The following is an 18,117-nucleotide window of genomic DNA, read 5'->3' as shown; positions in this document are numbered from 1 at the left end:
TGCCTATTATAGAGTGCACTTTGAAGAATCAAATAAAATATGATACAGTATGATAAGGAATTAATTTTATTAAAACTTAAACTTCTAATATGTATATCGTAACTATTTTATAGTAATAATTTCTTGGTTTAGTCATAAGCGATCCTTAAAAATGAGACAAGTACAGCAACGTGAAGAAGTATACCAAGATACTGTAAAACACACATTTTCAAGGAATATGGCTGGTCTGATCTTGCCTTTATTTTAATCTTGGTGCTACTGCAAAATTGTGAAAGAAAGAAAAATTGAAACGTAATATTTATCATACGAACGCTATCGGAATATTAAAACTTATTTGATTCTATATCAAGTAGATACTACATTTAGTATTGTTTGGTACCTAATCGATATCGGTTTGTGCGAATCGGTTTATATCGAAAAACAAAGAGGGAAATTTCTACGTAAAGTGATTTTGCGAAAACATATTGTATGCACATATTACTAAAAATAAATAAATAAAAAGACATCTAACGTATAAGTATAAAAATATCGCGTTAATCGCTAGGTATACGTAATAATATTACGATAATTGTTTGTTCTAATGTTAATTAAGAAAGAAAGTGTGTTTGTTATTTGTACAGGTGGTATAAAATAAAGTATATACCCGACACGAGACATTTCACGAGAAGAAAGTGCTTGGGGTCTAATTCGCCACAAAATTTCGTAAGCTGCGACTTCACCAGCTTGGATCGCACCGTCTATCGTTCCAGGCCAATTGATAGCGTATTCGCTCGAGGCAAAGAAAATTCTTACAAAATCGATAAGTTTTATTAGAAACGAATACGTTTTTCACTTATCAAATCAGTGTTCATTTCACTCGAGAGGTATAATAATTCAATTATCAATAACAAGCAGAAATTAATAATATTTTATATCGTTACACGGTATATCGTATATTTTACGTTAAGAGAAATGGTAAACCAAGTATGTCAAAAACATATATAGAATACGAAATAGATCCGAAATATTCAATTTTTAAACATCAGTCTTGCGGTACTACTCTACTAACAAACTTGGAGTTATTTTTATCACCGAATTAACGAACCTAAAATTATGACGTAACCTTTCCCATTTTTGGATCTTAATTATTTTCTAATCTTATGACACACTCAGTGGTAATTAAGTTCCTTCCTTACCAGCAAAAATGAATGTGCTTCATCTTTGATTACGTTGATACCTAAAAGCATCCTCGTACCTTTCGTAAGAAGCTTCTGTATGATTAATATAATCCTGAATGGAAATGGGCTTCAGGACACTCATAGGGCAACCAGGTTTCATTTCCTCATTTATCAACGACTGATCGTATTCTTTGTATCGTAAAAATCTCGATGCTTCGACAGTTTCGTAACAATCTTCCAACGTGTCAAACAGTCCTCTCTTATGTGTTTGTTCGAGATTAGGTTCGGCAAGAAACCCAGCGAACACGATTCCTTCCGTGTTGCCTAGAGTTGCATCGTAAATGATGTTTGAATTGTTACTAGAATCCCAAGTGGTGATAATATCCTTTGTAGAATTAGATCTCCAAAATGGTTTTTTATAAAACACATTGAAAAACACATTTTCTGCCGGTGTGTACAATGTTTCGATATTTATTGAGGAGAGAGATGGTTCGATAATGATACTGCTCTGCATTGATGGAGGTATCGCAATAACTACGAATTCGCATCTGTAAAAAATGATACTAATCACTCGTACTTAAAGCTAAACTGATTTCGACACTTGTTATTTCGACACAGCTTTATGTATGTACGTAATATGTACTTATTGTGGGTGTGTATGTGTGTGTTATGTTATACGAAACATTTTGAAGTTTCGTTAGTAAAGCGTAATGAAATACGACTGTCGTTATTATATCGATAAAATTTGAGCTCAATTTGAAAATGTACACAAAAGTTACATAAAAATTATTGCGAACATACATTTGGTAAAGAATTGGTATACCTACAATAGGAATAATTGTCTTAAAAGTAGAATTAGAAAAGTAGAATACAGATGGTGTCACAAAAATATTATGGTTTATTATTTTATATAACGCAATCAGTAAGACTGTTTAAATATTTTGATAGTTTTTGCGAAGTTTGCGATATACGTATCTTTATGTACATGTTCAGATTCGTTTCTTTCAGAAATGTTTCGTATCGCATACGAAATATGTTCATAAAATGTGTATTTATCTCATTGTGTATATGTATTTATCACTAAAGATACGCACGAGATAGAGCTACCCCTGCATCGTTACAATTCCTTCAATTATCGATTTCTTATAAAAATATATATTTATTTTTGAATTATTAAAACGTATACCTGAAGTAATTCCTTGTCGTAGACACATAAGCTCGATCATCATTGAACGTAATTTTACTAACTGGCTCTACGCATCTTATTTCTCCATGCTGTCGTAAAATATTCTTTAACAGTGTATGCGTAATCGTACACATACCATCCTGCAGAAACACAATACGAATATTGCAAACAATTAATCAAGGTAGGAGTTTTTTTCCAAGCAGAGGTCAATAACTTATCGTAATTTTCTTGAAATATCTATACATCTTACAAAAATGATCGTATACGAATTCCATGTATAGCGTAATCTCTTACTTGCACGAAATATCGATTACTATCACCTATCATAATTTTCAATCGATTTAAAAAACCCGATGCTCCGTTCAGCATAACGAAAAACCAAAGGGCTGAGACGTTGTTGAGGTCTCTTACAGCTGTGAAAAATTATAAACTGTTTATTCATTTTCTGTTCAATTTGAATTTTCTTAGATATCTTAGATATCTTTCCTCGTAATTACTACGTTACTTGTTACTTTTTCATCTTGAAATTTACAAATTACACTACTACGATTTTACTATTATTTACTATTATTTAGTTATTACGTTTCGGTAATAAATTCGTTCGTTCTTCACGACTGTCTTTACATTTCGAAGAATGTACAAATACAGGTACTTGAACATTTTGGTGAAAGATATACGTATATTAATAAATAAATAGGGTAAATAAATTATTTCTTGGTTATTGATAGACTTTATATTACAATAACACTTGATATGCTCTTTTAAGAAAGGACGAATAAACTTGCTACTCCGTCTACTATACCTACATATATACGTTCATACATATGTAAAGGTACGTATTTATATGTTTTATAAAAAAAAAAGAAATACAATTGTTTAGTAATTTTTGCTAAAAATTTGAAAGAAGCGTACCGCATGTGCTGCAAATATATGCTCGACATAGTGATCGTGCATACGGGAAATAAACGATTTTACGTAGTAGTTGTTCGACACTTGTCTCGGCAAGATACTTAGCTTCCTCTTCGTTCTCCGTATAATTACTAAATTTTGAGTTTAATACACTTTCTTCGATCTAAGTGAAAAATAAACTTTTACGCATGATATATCGAAACTGCAGCAAAGTAAAATACTTTGATTAATTTTATCGCTCGTGATAAGATATCGAATATTTAAAGTTAAGTATAGCAGATATATCGATTTATGTTACCGTTCGAAAAAAATCGTGAACCTCGGCTCCATAAAATTTCGGTAAAATTTCAAACCATGTATCGTTCGTGCACAGTACTTTTTTCTTTGTCTCGTTACGAGATGCTTGATCAATTTTTATATGTAACCTCTTCACTAGATCGGTCACATGTTTTTGCAAGGAATTGGCGTGATAAGTATTGCTAAAGCTTTTTTGTAAAATGCGGCCTCCTATCTCGCCTAATTTTACACAAGCCTAATAAATATATTTGTAACAAAGATGGCATTTTTAAAAGTTATCGGTAGCAAGGATAATTTGTAAATTTTAACGTTAAGAAGGGTTAATAATAAAAACAACTTGCTGAAAATAATCATAGATATCCGATATCGAAGATCGAGCAAGGATCAAGATATATTTTTAACATTTCAAACACCGACTTTATATTTTCTGATTTCGAAAAATATTTACTATTTGCTTCGATGACTAATACATCTAACCCAGTTTCTTTTCTCAAAATGTTATATGCGCACGTAAGACCAGCTAAACCTGCTCCTATAATTATAACATCGTAATCGTTCTCATCCTCTCTAACGGACTCCTCATCGGCAAAATCAGCAGCCATGTGTTTCCTGTTGCTATTTTAGTATTTATAGTTGTTTAAACGGAACCGAAGAGAAGAATTGCGGTAATTTTTCCGATTTTATCTGAAGTTGACTACTTAAACGCTTAAAAGAGTACCTGTATCGTAATAATAAAGAAGAAGCGTTTCGTGAGTTTAATTTAATAGCTGGCTTCGTTTATAGCTCGAAACAGTCTATAATACATATACCTGATTCTCTATTCTGATATCTTTGATTTCAGAATCAGAGTTCTATTTTCTATTACGAGATCGTCGCAGTTCAGTTAATAACGATACTGATATCACAGTTAAAGCGATCATTACCCACTACTAACCACTAATCGCAAGTAGCGATTTAGTCGCGTTAAAGAATGTAATTCACTCCTAGTTGAAATCAATGAAAACTACGAACCTTGTTACGACGATAATTTTTATACGAAACCAAACGAATCAATCTGCCGGCTGAAAATTTATTTTCCTTATATATTAACGCTAGACTCTATCCTCGGGATAATTTAAAAGATATCGCTCGTCGATTATCTTAACGATTACACCTTTAGTCGAGTCTAACAGGTCTTTCGCATTTTTACCTATCTATCTTACGTAAAACGTTTCTTTTTGTTCATACAGCGACGCTACCAACTAACTTTCGATCGTTTTCAAAAGTCTACTACAATGCTATCGACTATGACCGATGCGATGTAACCAATGGACAACGGATTTCTCTCCATCCTGACTGTTACCTGACAATTTCATCACGCTAGCAAAATGACGCGAACTTTCACGTACAAATTCCAATACGCAACAGCTCAAAAATAACGGTCACCGCCGTCTCGAAGCAGCCAGTCCCTTGATAATTCAAGCAACTTTTAACTGCAACCTTTATAACTCCCGCGATGGCCACCTCCTTTCCCACCCCCTGTATTCCCTTTCCTTCCGGTTCGTCCTAGAAGCGTTACTTTCTTCCACCCCCTTTACGACTGGTCTACTCTCTCTTTACGGAGCTGTACATCTTAAATAATTGATCCTAACGTAGTTGCCAGTGTTTTTATAACTGTTTTACCGCCGGCTGTTGCCGCTGTGATATACATTATTTAGCCGTCGGTTTTTAAACTTAAGTCCCTGGGCATGGAGGTGTGAAAACACCCAAACAACTATCGGGGATGCGCGTGTGCCTCTTTGATAAAAGTATACGATTCCGAGCTTCGTTAATCCCCTTCTTGGCTGGACGCGTCGTAAACGTTGCAAGGCTTTCTTTCAATTCAAACCAACAATTAGATTTCCTATTCCTATTTCATTCCTCGTTTCTTTTGGGGTCAAGTTCTCCAGCTTCTGTTTCATATCCGTTTACTACTTCGTGCTTTACGTATTGTACAATTTTCTTCTTAATCCGTTAATCAGGTCATCCCTTGACTACAGACTTTCATAATCATCGAGTTAATAGTTAACAAAGGCAAATTAATTTTAGTCCTTTTTATTATTTATTATATTTATCCAGTATCGATCTAGACATTCAAACTGTATTTTACAAATTTTAATTTCTGAAAATATGAATATAAATGTTGTTTGTTTGCAACAAAAGTGAAACTTTGCGATAAAAGACGTAAGATATATATATATACGTAGGTACAAATCACCGTTGGTATTAACATGGCAAGTCTTTCTATCGATTTAGAAGACCTTTCTTAACCAAATTTATAATTTAGTCATTAAGGAATCCGAAGATAGGGAGCTTATCAAGAATTTGATAATATTCTCTGCAAGGTTCGACAGTAACAAACATCGATTTTATTATTGCTTACTGGTTTTTAAAAATCGGTTTAATCGTCTCGTAATATTCCATTATACGTAGCTATGACAACGACGAAGAATAAAATCGCTTGCAATTCGAATTGTTCGTAATATTTTAATTATAATTGACCATCTAATCTTTCGTCAAAATCATTCTACAATTTCGTAATTTCTATGATTCTCTCGCCGTGTCCTTTTCTCTGTTTCGCGATACTTTTTATTCACAGGATTACTTGTTTTTTTTTTTTTTTTTAGAGAAACCCAGAAGAGGCTGCGTTGGAGAGAGCAGCTTCGCCAGGGGATGCAGCTAGTTGGTCGCGAGCACCGCCACTTCCGGCAAGAATGAACTTTCCGAATGCTGAATGCAACGTCGTTCTCTTCTGGAAAGCACTTTGACAGAGCCCCACGGGTACATTACTAGGATTGCCGCCACCAATTGAACTCCCCCGACTCGCCGTTCATGGTTCAGCCCGGGCCTCGGCTCCCTTATGTCTGCAAACAGAGCCGCCCGAGGCGACACCGCCGTTCAGTCAATCGCTCGATTCAGAAACGATGAAGCAACTTGCAGATTCTCCATTGTTGACGGTATTTGACTTAGCCGCGCGTTGCGTTGGTTCGTTGGCTCGTCGCTGATCTGCATAATAGCCGTTAAACCCGAAAGGATTCGGACTCGCACGGCAACGCGACGGGATAAGTTTTCGAGTCAGAGTCGAGCAGCCTGATCAAGTCTCCTCGCGCGAAACTTCGGCACGCTCGTTGTTACTTAGCTACTAGGGAGAGAAATCGATTAGATATTCTAACGGGACTTTGGTCGAAACTTTCTTTGACGAAACACGTGTTTTCTTCGACCGATCGCGAGTTAGCGACAACAGCCGGATTCGCTGTTACATCCGCCTGTTCGGTTTGCCGGAGAATAATCGATTTCTGAAAGTCTGCTTCCCTCTGGTCCTACTGCTCTCTCTCTCTCTATTTTATATCGGGAAATATTTTCCTCCCTTTATCGTATAATACGCGTATCATAGGTGGCGGAAAGAACGAACGATCTCGTATGATACGAATCGCCGACGAGTTCGCGTAAAAGAAATTCTATTATACCGGAAGGAGCTGGAGGCCGAGGTTACGGCGAGAAGTTCTCGTCGGGTACCGCCTGCAGCCGAATATATAGCCGAAAAGAGGTTACAGATTGCATATTACCGAAATCCACTTTTCGAGACGGCGAGCTCGATTTCCGGTGGAAGGTGGTTGCTAACGCACATGGTTGCTCATAGTCTCGCTTTATACGACCGAAATTCCGACTAAGATGCAAGAGGACACAGAGGGCAGCGAGATGGAAGAAGCAAAGTAGCGGCGGAGAGGGCGGGCGGTACACAGGGGGAAGGGAGGAATTCGTAATATAGAGGGCCGCTCTACGACCCCGTTGGGAGGAATTCCGGGGTACGTTTTAAATTGCTGCATCCCCAACCTCCTTGTTTATGTATGCTACCGTGTTTCTTATTCTTGTGCGGCAGCGAAGGAGAGAGCGCGCGCCGCCCTAACTTTATGTGCACAGTGCCGGCATAAGTATGCAATCTATGCGTTGGTGTGACCGTATCCCTGTCTGCGTGATCGTACACGCGAAAACGCGAGGTCTATGTATTCCACGAAGGGAAAGGATGTATGAGTGAGCGGCGCGTACACGCGATCGCGCACCCTTTACACCAGTTTCTATGTGGCCGTGTGTATGTGTGTGTATTGTACGGTGAAACGTGGTCCTACGTTTCCTCGCACTCGCACCGTGCCGCTGCTACAGCCTCTCCCCACGATCCGGCCGCCGTTTTCTCCCGTGAATTCTTTTCGCCTTCCGAACCAGCTCCACGCTCTTTCCTTTCCTCCTTATTCCCCAACTTCAGACCCGACTTCAGAGCCACCCCTCCTGCTATCTACCGTTGAGTTGCGTCGGTTGCCTTTCCCATGTATCTGTCTTTCTTTCTCTTTCTCTCTCTTTCTCTCTCTTTCTCTCTGTTTCTCTATCGCCAACCCTCTTCCGTTCCATTCCTACCTTCCGGCCTCAATTGCTGTAATCTATGGCCTATACTGGTGGATTTAACCGTGGAATTGAGCCACGGTGATTTGTACGGTTTATTAATATTGCATCGGTGTCGGGGATGGAACTTGGCCATGGGTTTTCATAGATTTTCAACGACGACCGGATGATTATATGCACGTGAACGGATTGGCATATCGAGTGGTCGCGATGCACGGTTCCACCATGTAAACCAATTTTCTGACCGTGCAATTGCGGACTCGTTTCGGCGAATGTTCTTCTATCCTGCAGCGTCGGTGAAAGCTACGGAATATTTATAAGGTTTGATAGATGTACTTACAGCAATTTTTTCAACTTTTTTTTATCCTCTAAAAAACACGTTAAATACGTTAAATTTCGGAGAATCCGACGTTACCGCTTGTATCGTAAACAATTGTATTTCGTTTGATCGGGTTTTGCAAAAATTGCGTTACTACGTTTTATCGTATAGTTTCTCATAAATATCGGTAGGATCATAATCGTGATTCGTAGCAAGTGGCGGAAAAACAATAACCGATAGGACGTATCAATCCATAGCATCGAGTAAATATTTATCAGCGTTCTATAGATTGCACTCTCTTGGGTTTAGGCTCACTCGTTATTTCGCTCGTGCTTCGTGTTACAGGAAATAGATTATCGTGCTGTGGTTTCATTGGCAGGAAATCACGCTTCAAGGCAATACGATTCTCACGTGCATCACTATGACAGTGATAACACAATGAATATTATCGTAATCTTGTGATATCAGCTTTCTCCACTTTGCCGCAGTTTGACAGCAAACGATCTTTCTTTGTACGACTAATTAGAGATTGTATCGATGGAAACAACCTACGATAATATTACGACATACACCGTGTAATGAATAGATACATACGTTTTCACGTTGAACGTAGCTTTTTATTTGTTTATTTTTCCTCTATAAAATTCACAAAAAATGGAACACAGAATAGGGAATGACACAATGATAAATACGATTATTTGAAATATGTACTTATTCGTCGAGAAGAAACCTGTTCTTATGTGAACAAATATTTGATATTTAATAGAATCTCGAGTAACATGTATAGAACATACTCCTTTGCCAAATTTACACTCGGTAAAGGTTATTAGTACGAAATTTTAATATATAATGTTGATGTACTTACCTGTGTTCGCATGTACGAGTAACTTTCTAATTTGTACACATGCGTACATTTTATTTATAATGTTTACTAAATGAACGAGCAAATAGGTCAACAAATTATAAACAAATTTTACTTGTTGTTACACCGTATGAAAGACTATTCTTTATAAAATATTCAAAGACTGATTTCGAATAAATTTGAAGGTAAAGTGCGTTAAAATGTGTGCGTGTATGGAAAGTTTCATCTTTAAAAACTAACTTTTAAAATCCGATTCTAACAGAGACAAAGTCTTCCGATGGACAAATCTTAGGACTTTAATAAGTTTTAAACTTATGAACAGCTGCGACGAAACTTGGCAAGAATATCGGTCCATTAAAGTGCTGCATAATGGTGCACTTTCACGGGTGATTATTTGCTCCTGAAGGAATATGTATACCGAAGGTAAGAATGTTAACAAATTTTTTTTCTATCTTTTCTTTTCTACAATTCGATGAAAAATATTCTAGAAATACAAAAATATTCGTTTATTTTGGTACGACCGTCTTTATTCTCTCGAAAAGTTTCTTTTAGAAACGTTACAAGCAATGTGTTTTAAAAGGATCACAAGGATATAAAAGCGGAGAACAAAAAATTATTCAATGAATTTTCGAATACGATTATTAATGCTTGATAATTTATGGTATTTCCAGGAAAACTAAGACCAAAATAACTAGACATCGAAAATAGAAAGGAGAAGGAAATGTGCGAACGCGTATGACGAGAGGATACGTGGAGAAAGTACGAAAGAAAGATAATATTGGAAAGCAATTGTGATATTCTTAATTCGTTATTTTCTTAAATGTAATTTCATTATTTTCTTTTTCAACATAGTTTTGAGATATTTTTTCCTATATTATCGACAACGTTCGATCGGTCGATTCTTATTTTTCATTAAAAAAATTTAACAGAGATATTCTTACTTGAACGTATATCTGTGAAGTACATATACTATAATCATGATCGAGCTAATAGAAGAATTGTCTCGATTAGGTCGTATCTACTTTTTAAGATAAATCTATCGAACGAGACAAATCTATCCGATACGATGCTAATCATTTTACAGACACTTTACATCCTCCTTTTATTGTACGTGGTAAAGAGTTGAGATTTGCGCAGTGAATGTAATCTGCCGTTGACGAAAATGGCGCGGAACTCTTTACTCGAGTTTTTTATTCACGAGCAGGTGAATGAACGACGCTTGAATAAATGAGAAATCGAGTGAGCGAGAACGAGAGAGAATGCCGTGCGGCGCGGCGCGGCGTGCGCGAAAGAGCCGTGGGTGGAAAAATGACAGTTGTGCGAGCTATCGTGAATCGTCAAGTTTAAATCGAAAACGGATGTACGTTGTCGTGGTAATAGAACATTGTATGGATTTTATTTCAAATTTTTTTTCCTGGCTAACATTCGGATTTTATCCTTTTTTACTGCCCGACAAATCTGTCCTCGCCCATACCACTTAACACGCCTGTTACGCTTGTTTTCTATTTTTCATTTTTCCAGCTTTGCCAACCTTTTTCCGATTCCATCGTAAAAACTTTCAAACTCTGCGTTATTTTTGGCGCATAATACTTTTAATGTATACGAAGGCTCACGGAAGTATCTATCTCGATGCTTATCGTTTGCGTAAAGAGCTTGTCTCGTGTATCGTATTTGTATTGTACGTGTCGTATAAAAGATATCGAAATTTCAATGGTATCGCGAAGGTGTGTTTAGACCAAACGAGCAAGAATATAGAGAATTTGCTCGTGCTGGTTTATTGACAGCGACTATCGAGAAATCTGTTCGTAAACTCATTTACAGCGAAAGTGCTTCTTCGGGATAAAATAAACGCGAGCAAACGATTCGCCGAATATTTGCCAACAGGCGAAAGAACGCTCCTTTATAAATTATTATATTTTTGTGAGCTACTGTAGACGTATCGATACATTTGCTGACTCTTTGATCAACCGAGCTGACGAGTGATCGTAATTGATTAAAAATATGATAGAAAGTATCGTTAAGTGGGAAGGAAAGGATTGGCGATAATCTGATTGTTCGTTGGCAGTCAGGTTGCATCGATGGTTTCGATTAGGCTGGTAAATTCTAGTGAAAATCAAGTATGCGAACATACTGGCAGGCATTTCGTATATTGTGCGGAACCGGTACTTGTGCGTTCATATTTCCGTCATACACTTATTCCTTCAAATATTCAAGCACCGGCGAGCATCATGCAGAGAATTTTGAAACAGCCCCAGTGTTTTTGTTATAGGTACTTTTCTTTCTTTGGAATTGCATGCATGAATTCATAAGGACTAGTACAGCAATTTTATGCCAGGTAACACGAATTCGGTGATATTATCCCTATTTTTAGAACGAAACTGTAACACGAGAAACAATGAAAACAAATTATTACGCAAACAGAGTCAATAATGCGATTAAGAATACTATACAACGATATTAATACGTAAATAAAGAATAATACGTCAACTATGATCTATTCAATGAAATACAATTAAAAGATTATTATGTAATTACGATGTATGTGTTTATTATCTAAACACCGCATATAATGAAATGTAATGGATAATATGTTATAATCGAAAAATATTTTACGTTGGAACTAAGCACCGTTTTAACCGTTTAATAAAATTAAGCAAGTTGTTCGTTATCTTTGAAACGTAAAAGACGATCGTTTCTATGGTTATTCTATCTGCATAATGAAATTACTTATAATTAAGCGGGGAAAATAAATGGATCTTGCTCGGCTCGAAATTAATTAGTTATTGGAGAAAAGCGGTAATTACAGGTCTATTTTCGTATTGAAGCACGATCTAAACTGGATACGACATAGCTAAAATTTTATCTGAAGAGTTGGGTGCAAAATAATTCTCGTTTTCATCAGTTATTTAGTATTTTTCACATATAAATAGTAAGAAGCAAAATATACATAGTAAATCATTCATTTCTTTTAATTTGGGAAGAGCGTAGTGATTGAAAAGATATGAAGACTTAATTATTTAATATACCAGGCTTTTATCTCACTTATTTTTAAATACTCTCATTTTTATCTCTTACCTTTTTCTCTGCGATCTTCATATTCTATTATATTTTAGAAGTCATGCTCGCTCTATACTTTTAAATATCAATTCGGCTTGTAAAGATTTAATCCAAATTGTAAAGAACGTTTAGACAGAGTAGGAATACGATATCCCTAAAATTAATTCTTCTCTTTTATTTTTTCGTTTTTTAATTAAACGCCTCTACGAAAACGCGAAACGTCGTTTGACAGCGACAGATTGCCACAGAAAATAAGATAGTCGCATGCATGTACTTATATAAGTAGCTCTCGAAATTTCAACCCTTGTCCACTATACCGACATGCTATATCATTGCGTCGAGTCGTTAAATATACCTATTACGTTGATTAGAAAAATGATATGTTTGATCACGTAATTCCAGGTTAACTTTCATTTACCCCATTTTTGAACAACTGCACCTAGCAGTGTAATTATTACTTTTGACCAAATGGGGCTACGACTGCAGCTTGCAGTCGACAACCGCTATGATTATATATATCAATGTATATTCGATCCATTTCCTTTTGCTAGAAAATGCGTCATATTTTCACGACCATCTCGTACCGTTCCTCCTGTCGCTCCTTTTTCACGTGTAGCTCGTAGGGAACATTTAAAACGATACATACAGTCATACGGAATACATAAGTACACGCATAGAATCATGTTCATACATACAGAGTGTTCCGTTGTACTATACATATGTGGGAACAGCAGGGACGATTCGGTATAATGAAATAAGGAGAAAGGTTCGTATAAATAGATGTATACCCGATATGAGCTTGTTTTCGAGTAACGGCTTATTTTCTGTCGTTGGACGTTTCCTGATGGATCAACAATTTCCTGGCAAATTTCTGGCCAACTCTCTCTCTCTCTCTCTCTGAACCTGAATTCATTCGATTATTGAAATCTCGCGTTACAGTGGAACATCCTGTATACGGAATCAGTACTGAATACAGAATTTAGCACAAATAATCTTTTACGATGATAGCGACATTTAAGCTTTTAACGTTTAAAAATGTACGCAGATCTTCCTATTAAAGTCTGACTTTACCTAAATTATCCTTGATCGCATTACCGTTTCGACCAAACAAAGCCAATCGTTCCTTCCAGAAAGCGCTTTGTTTTTTCGGAAAATTCGATTCACGTCGAGTAAACAGGAGAAAGAACACCAAGCCGGGCAAACCATTTCGCCCACAGATCACGACGAGAACGATGCGCCGTAAAGCATCAAATTCGTGACTCGTGGAGATCGTTTCGCCTGTAATAAACCTGGGAGAGGTCGACGTTTTCGATCGTGGCGACTATGTCTCCTGCCTCTCCCCTCTTTCTTCCACGACACTTTTCCACAGAACTGTAAAATCTCGAGAATTCTGGTTATGTCAGCGTTCCTCCTTAAGTCCCTTCCTCCTTAAGGAATGCATTTGCACCGGCGAAAGGGGAATAGCCGATTGTCGTGGCGGATCATTGATATCCGTCGCGTCCTTCCTTTCGCCTCTTGCCAACCGGTGCAGTGGTAACAGCCTAAGCATCGCAAGGAGAACCGGCAGAGATCGAGACGCGGCAGTAAACCTACTAGGCGTAGGTTTTGATGGCAGGCAGCGGTGGCGAGCTAGTGGTGACCCGTGGACGCGGGGTTCGCGGAGGGATCTGGTCGGAGGGAAGGTTTGGATACCTTGTCGAGGATAGGCTGCCGGTGCAAGTAGGTTTAATATTTGATACCGCGGGCTGGTCATCCTGCCGAGGCGATAACACAGGCCCCGCGGGAACCTTCCGCCCAACATCCCTCGGAAAACGACTACCGCCAAACTCGCAACCACCCCTTCTCTCACTCCTGTCCGCCGCCTCCTTCTCCTTCTCACCCTCCCCCCTTGGTTCGTCCCATACTCGCTTCCTCTTCCATCGTACGCGATTCCATCTCGCGTAGATACCTGTACCGCAACCCTGTCCGTTCTGTCTTTCCTTCGTTCACCAGTTTGGTGTCTAGTCGTGCAACCATATCGCGTCGCCAGCCTTCCTACTGCCTATTACCGTTTCCCCTTTTTCAACGAGACGAACGATTGGCACCGATAAATATACTCGTTTTGAAACGTTTCTTCGTTGCTTTTGGCCATGTTCGCGGCAAGCACGTACATAGATACGTCGTTGTATTCGAGACGTTTTGTCGTACTTTTGGGATCGAACGTGTCGCGATCGCTTCCTTTGCCGCGTATTTCTTCTTCCATTCGGACGAGCAAGATCGTTCTGATTCGTTCGGTAACTATTCACATTCCCTCTATTGCTAATCGTCGAGGGAAAAGATTTAAACGGGTAGCGGCGTTGTAGCCAAAGGAACGAGCGTTTGACAAATATTTCGTACCTATATCTTGTTGTTTGTAAATTCAAACGATAAGAAAATTTCCAGAGTAGACCGACGGATGTAAAGGAATGGCAAAATCAACTTCTCTGTTGGTCAGTTGGATTGAAATCCAAGAGTCAAGAATAGCGCGAAACGGCTTTATTCGTTTATTGGATCGACGAAAGTCCTGTAGCCCTGTTGCCCTGCAGCCTTGTGGGAGTAACAGAGGGGATCTGGGTTACGAAGGGTCCATGACACTTTAAAAATTCATTATGAAATAGCTCACACAAATCTGCACTTACTACGAAGACACGACCGATCAAATAGCAGCACAAATACTCTCGATTGTTTCCGACTTTCAAATATACATGACATACAATCATTGTTCATTATTAATCACGTTGTACAAGCTCCAAATTTCAAGGTCGGAAACGGCAGACTGTAAGAAAATTGCCTCGATGAATTACGTAAATCTTCATATTTATAGATGCTACAGAATTATCGAGCTATAGATACGATCTCTTTTTATGTATTTTTAAAAAGTGTGTTTTAAGAACAAACAGTGACATTTAAAAAAAATATATAAGCAACTTGGTTTAGGATCGTGATTATCGTGACTATACTCGTAGACGTTGTACCGTCTAATTTTCCACGAAACAAAAAAGCAAACGCAGTTACGTTTAATTTATGGGATATCGTCGATTGCTATGTTATAGTTAAATACGCAAGGAAAGTCGTAAGAAAGATTTCATATCTGCCATAAATATTTGTTTGCTACGTTAATTTTTATAAAACAATTTGCATATTTTTCACTTGAATTTAATTGATTTGACAGAACGTAAGAATTTAGAACGTAGATGATATTTAGGAACGCGTGTTATGGAACCTGTCGTATAACAATCTCTTAAGCGACTGTATTATTCAAATTATTTAAAGAGTTCTTAAAACAATGCAGAAATATGTATAGTATATCTTCGACAGTGGCCTTGATCACTAATAAAAGATAAATATTTAAAAAGAGCGTATCGTCACCGTGGGCTGTAAAGTATAATATATAAATAACGTTATTTACGTGTTATATAAGAGGCTACTTTAAATAATAACGACTTAAAACGGCATAGATTAAGGCATGATCGAATACAAACAAAGGCAAATCGATTATTCTTTCGAATAATGCATACGGCGGCTTTTGTTTTACCGCAACTGCACTAGGAAGAAAGCGAAGACTGTTCCAGTCGAGGTATTGTATTTAGTTATTTTCTTTGTTAAAATGGCGATGTTTCAATAGCAAACGTGATATAAATGGTTCACAGTGCTTAATAATATATCGTTCGTTGATCGCAATTGTTCATTCTTTATAAAATGGGACGAAAGAAAGTTACGTCACCGCGTAAAAGATCTGTAAGGCAATTATAAAGTAGGATAACTCTTCATTTCTTACATTTTGTATTTAAAGTTAAAACACGCGAATTAATTTAATCTAATTTAATTTGATCTTTCGATAATTATTATTAATAGTAAAATGTAAAATCTCTGAATCGTTATTATTTCGTTTCGATAGTTAATACCCTTTATGCGTACGTTAGTACGTAAGTACGTAATTGCGTAGAAAACCGACATACACGTCACTGTGTTCAAAATTTTTCAATAAATTATTCCCAACGATTACAACGATAAAATAAAATGTAACTTTATTTAGTTTTAGATCTGCAAAGGTACATCGAGTAGCCAATATCATGGCATAAAAATACGAAAAAATACGAAGAGATACCAGAGTCTATGGAATCTCCAATACCGTCATTAGCAAAAACGAAATGAATTCGTTTGAAAATCTGTTGGACGCGACGAATCGATAAACAACGATCTTAAACTCTGCTGTACGGAATCGCGTGGATAAAATCGTTCGAAGTGTTCAAGATACAGGTAATCCATGGAAGAATATCGACACAAAACTATGGTTCACAGTTGAGTCGCAATTTTCAGGACGTCGAAGATAAATGACGAAAGCGACGTGTAGTAGCAACGAGTGGCAGCAGCAGCAGCAGCAGTAGCGACCTTGGTGTTAAGGGTGACTGAGACCGACCAGTTTACGACGTAGCTGCTAATCCAACAGCAGGTTGGGCGACAGCCGAGCGAGAGATTTCGCGGTGATCGAACAAAAGCGCGTCGCGAGGGAAGAAAAGTAGGTAGACGACACGAGGCGTCTTCGACGAGACAAGGCTGCACGGGGCAAGGTTCGGTAGGAACGCGGGGGTGGCTCGACGTTGGCTAGGAAGGGCGTGTAACGTCGGTGGGGGAGTGAAAACGAGACACGGAACGAGATTCTAGGGGAGAGGAAAGGAAACGGGACGAACGAGGCGAAAAGAGGGAGGGTAAAACGCAGGGAGGATGAAGAAACGGGTGGTCGCGGTTAGCGACACCCATGCCGAACACGAAAGCAAAGCGAAAGATGGCCGACGAGAATCGTGCTAGGAGCGCACGCGTGACCACGCTAAACTCCGCCTATGCACGATATACCCCTTCGTCCCGGTTGTTCTCGGCTTACCTCGTGGCGAACAACCCCTCTGCTGTGAGCACGCGCCACTCTGCGAATATCCTGGATCACCGACCATCCCCTGTCCCGTCGTTTCCCTCTTCGTCCTTCGATCCCTCCATCCCCGGTGGAAGAGTTCATCCACGAAGCACCGTTCGCCGCGCCGGCCAGTCAGCGCCAAAAAGTGCACAGTTTCACCACAACATCCCGTGTATCGTACGATTCTACTACGTCGGTGATCGAATCGTGACAATCTGACGGTGGACAGTTTCTTCTTTGTTCGAAAATTCCAAGTGGCTGTTGGTTCAGTGACCGCATTAGCGTGCCGCTACGAATTCGATCGCTCGGTCGTTCCTATCTCGGCAACGTTTCACCATTGCCGGACTCGTTCGGAATCAGCTGCTCGCTCGACAGGAAAATTATTTATTCGCATTATTTATTCAAACGCGTCGCTACACTACCTACTTTTTGTCTACGTCACCATCGCGAAGTGCGAGATCTTCCGATTCGAAGGAATCGGAACGTTTGGCCGTCGCCATGGTTCAGACATAGAACTAAACCGAGTGCGAGTAAAATCCAATCACCGTGTCCGTGATCATGTGCATCATGGACATCGAAGAGATGCGCGATCTCTTCGACGAACGAGTCTAGTTAAATCGACTGAAATCGCCGCGGTCCGATCGGTGGTGTCAAGAACGAAGATGAGTGGTGGCTCGTAAAACGGCAGTGCAAAGATCAAGTACTATCGTAAGAACAACTGTAATAATAATACGGTGATTCGTCGTTCGTATAGCCAGTGCGTCTCGCGATTAGTCTGCAAGCGATTTGACGAAAGCGAATGTGAAGGTACTCTGAGAGGAAATTGGGTGCAGAGAGGACATCGATAATTCTTTTTACACAGATGCGAACCGCGAACACCGATGTGAAGAGGAAGCGCGGCTACCGCTGCTGGTATCGTTCTGTTTGAGGGCGTCGGTTTTCGACTGGTTTAGGTCTAAGCCTGGCAGCTTAGCCTCGACTAGCTTCAGG

General features: G+C 38.6%; 1 protein-coding gene across 1 annotated transcript; it reads right to left on the bottom strand.

Annotated features, from left to right (window-relative positions):
* Nucleotides 1-128: 128 nt before the first annotated feature.
* Nucleotides 129-4,151, bottom strand: LOC117163477 (amine oxidase [flavin-containing] A-like). The gene is made up of 6 exons (XM_033345790.2): nucleotides 3,998-4,151; nucleotides 2,638-2,756; nucleotides 2,344-2,483; nucleotides 1,235-1,705; nucleotides 644-787; nucleotides 129-258 (listed from the first exon to the last, which is right to left on the bottom strand). The coding sequence occupies exons 1-6, from the start codon at nucleotides 4,149-4,151 to the stop codon at nucleotides 129-131; spliced, it is 1,158 nt and encodes a 385-aa protein (XP_033201681.2).
* Between the last annotated feature and the right edge of the window lie 13,966 nt (nucleotides 4,152-18,117).

This window comes from Bombus vancouverensis, chromosome 10 (assembly GCF_051014615.1).
Source record: "Bombus vancouverensis nearcticus chromosome 10, iyBomVanc1_principal, whole genome shotgun sequence".
Taxonomy (NCBI): Eukaryota; Metazoa; Arthropoda; class Insecta; order Hymenoptera; family Apidae; genus Bombus; species Bombus vancouverensis.
Note: the sequence above shows the minus strand (reverse complement) of the source record. Positions and strands in the feature narration are given on the sequence as shown.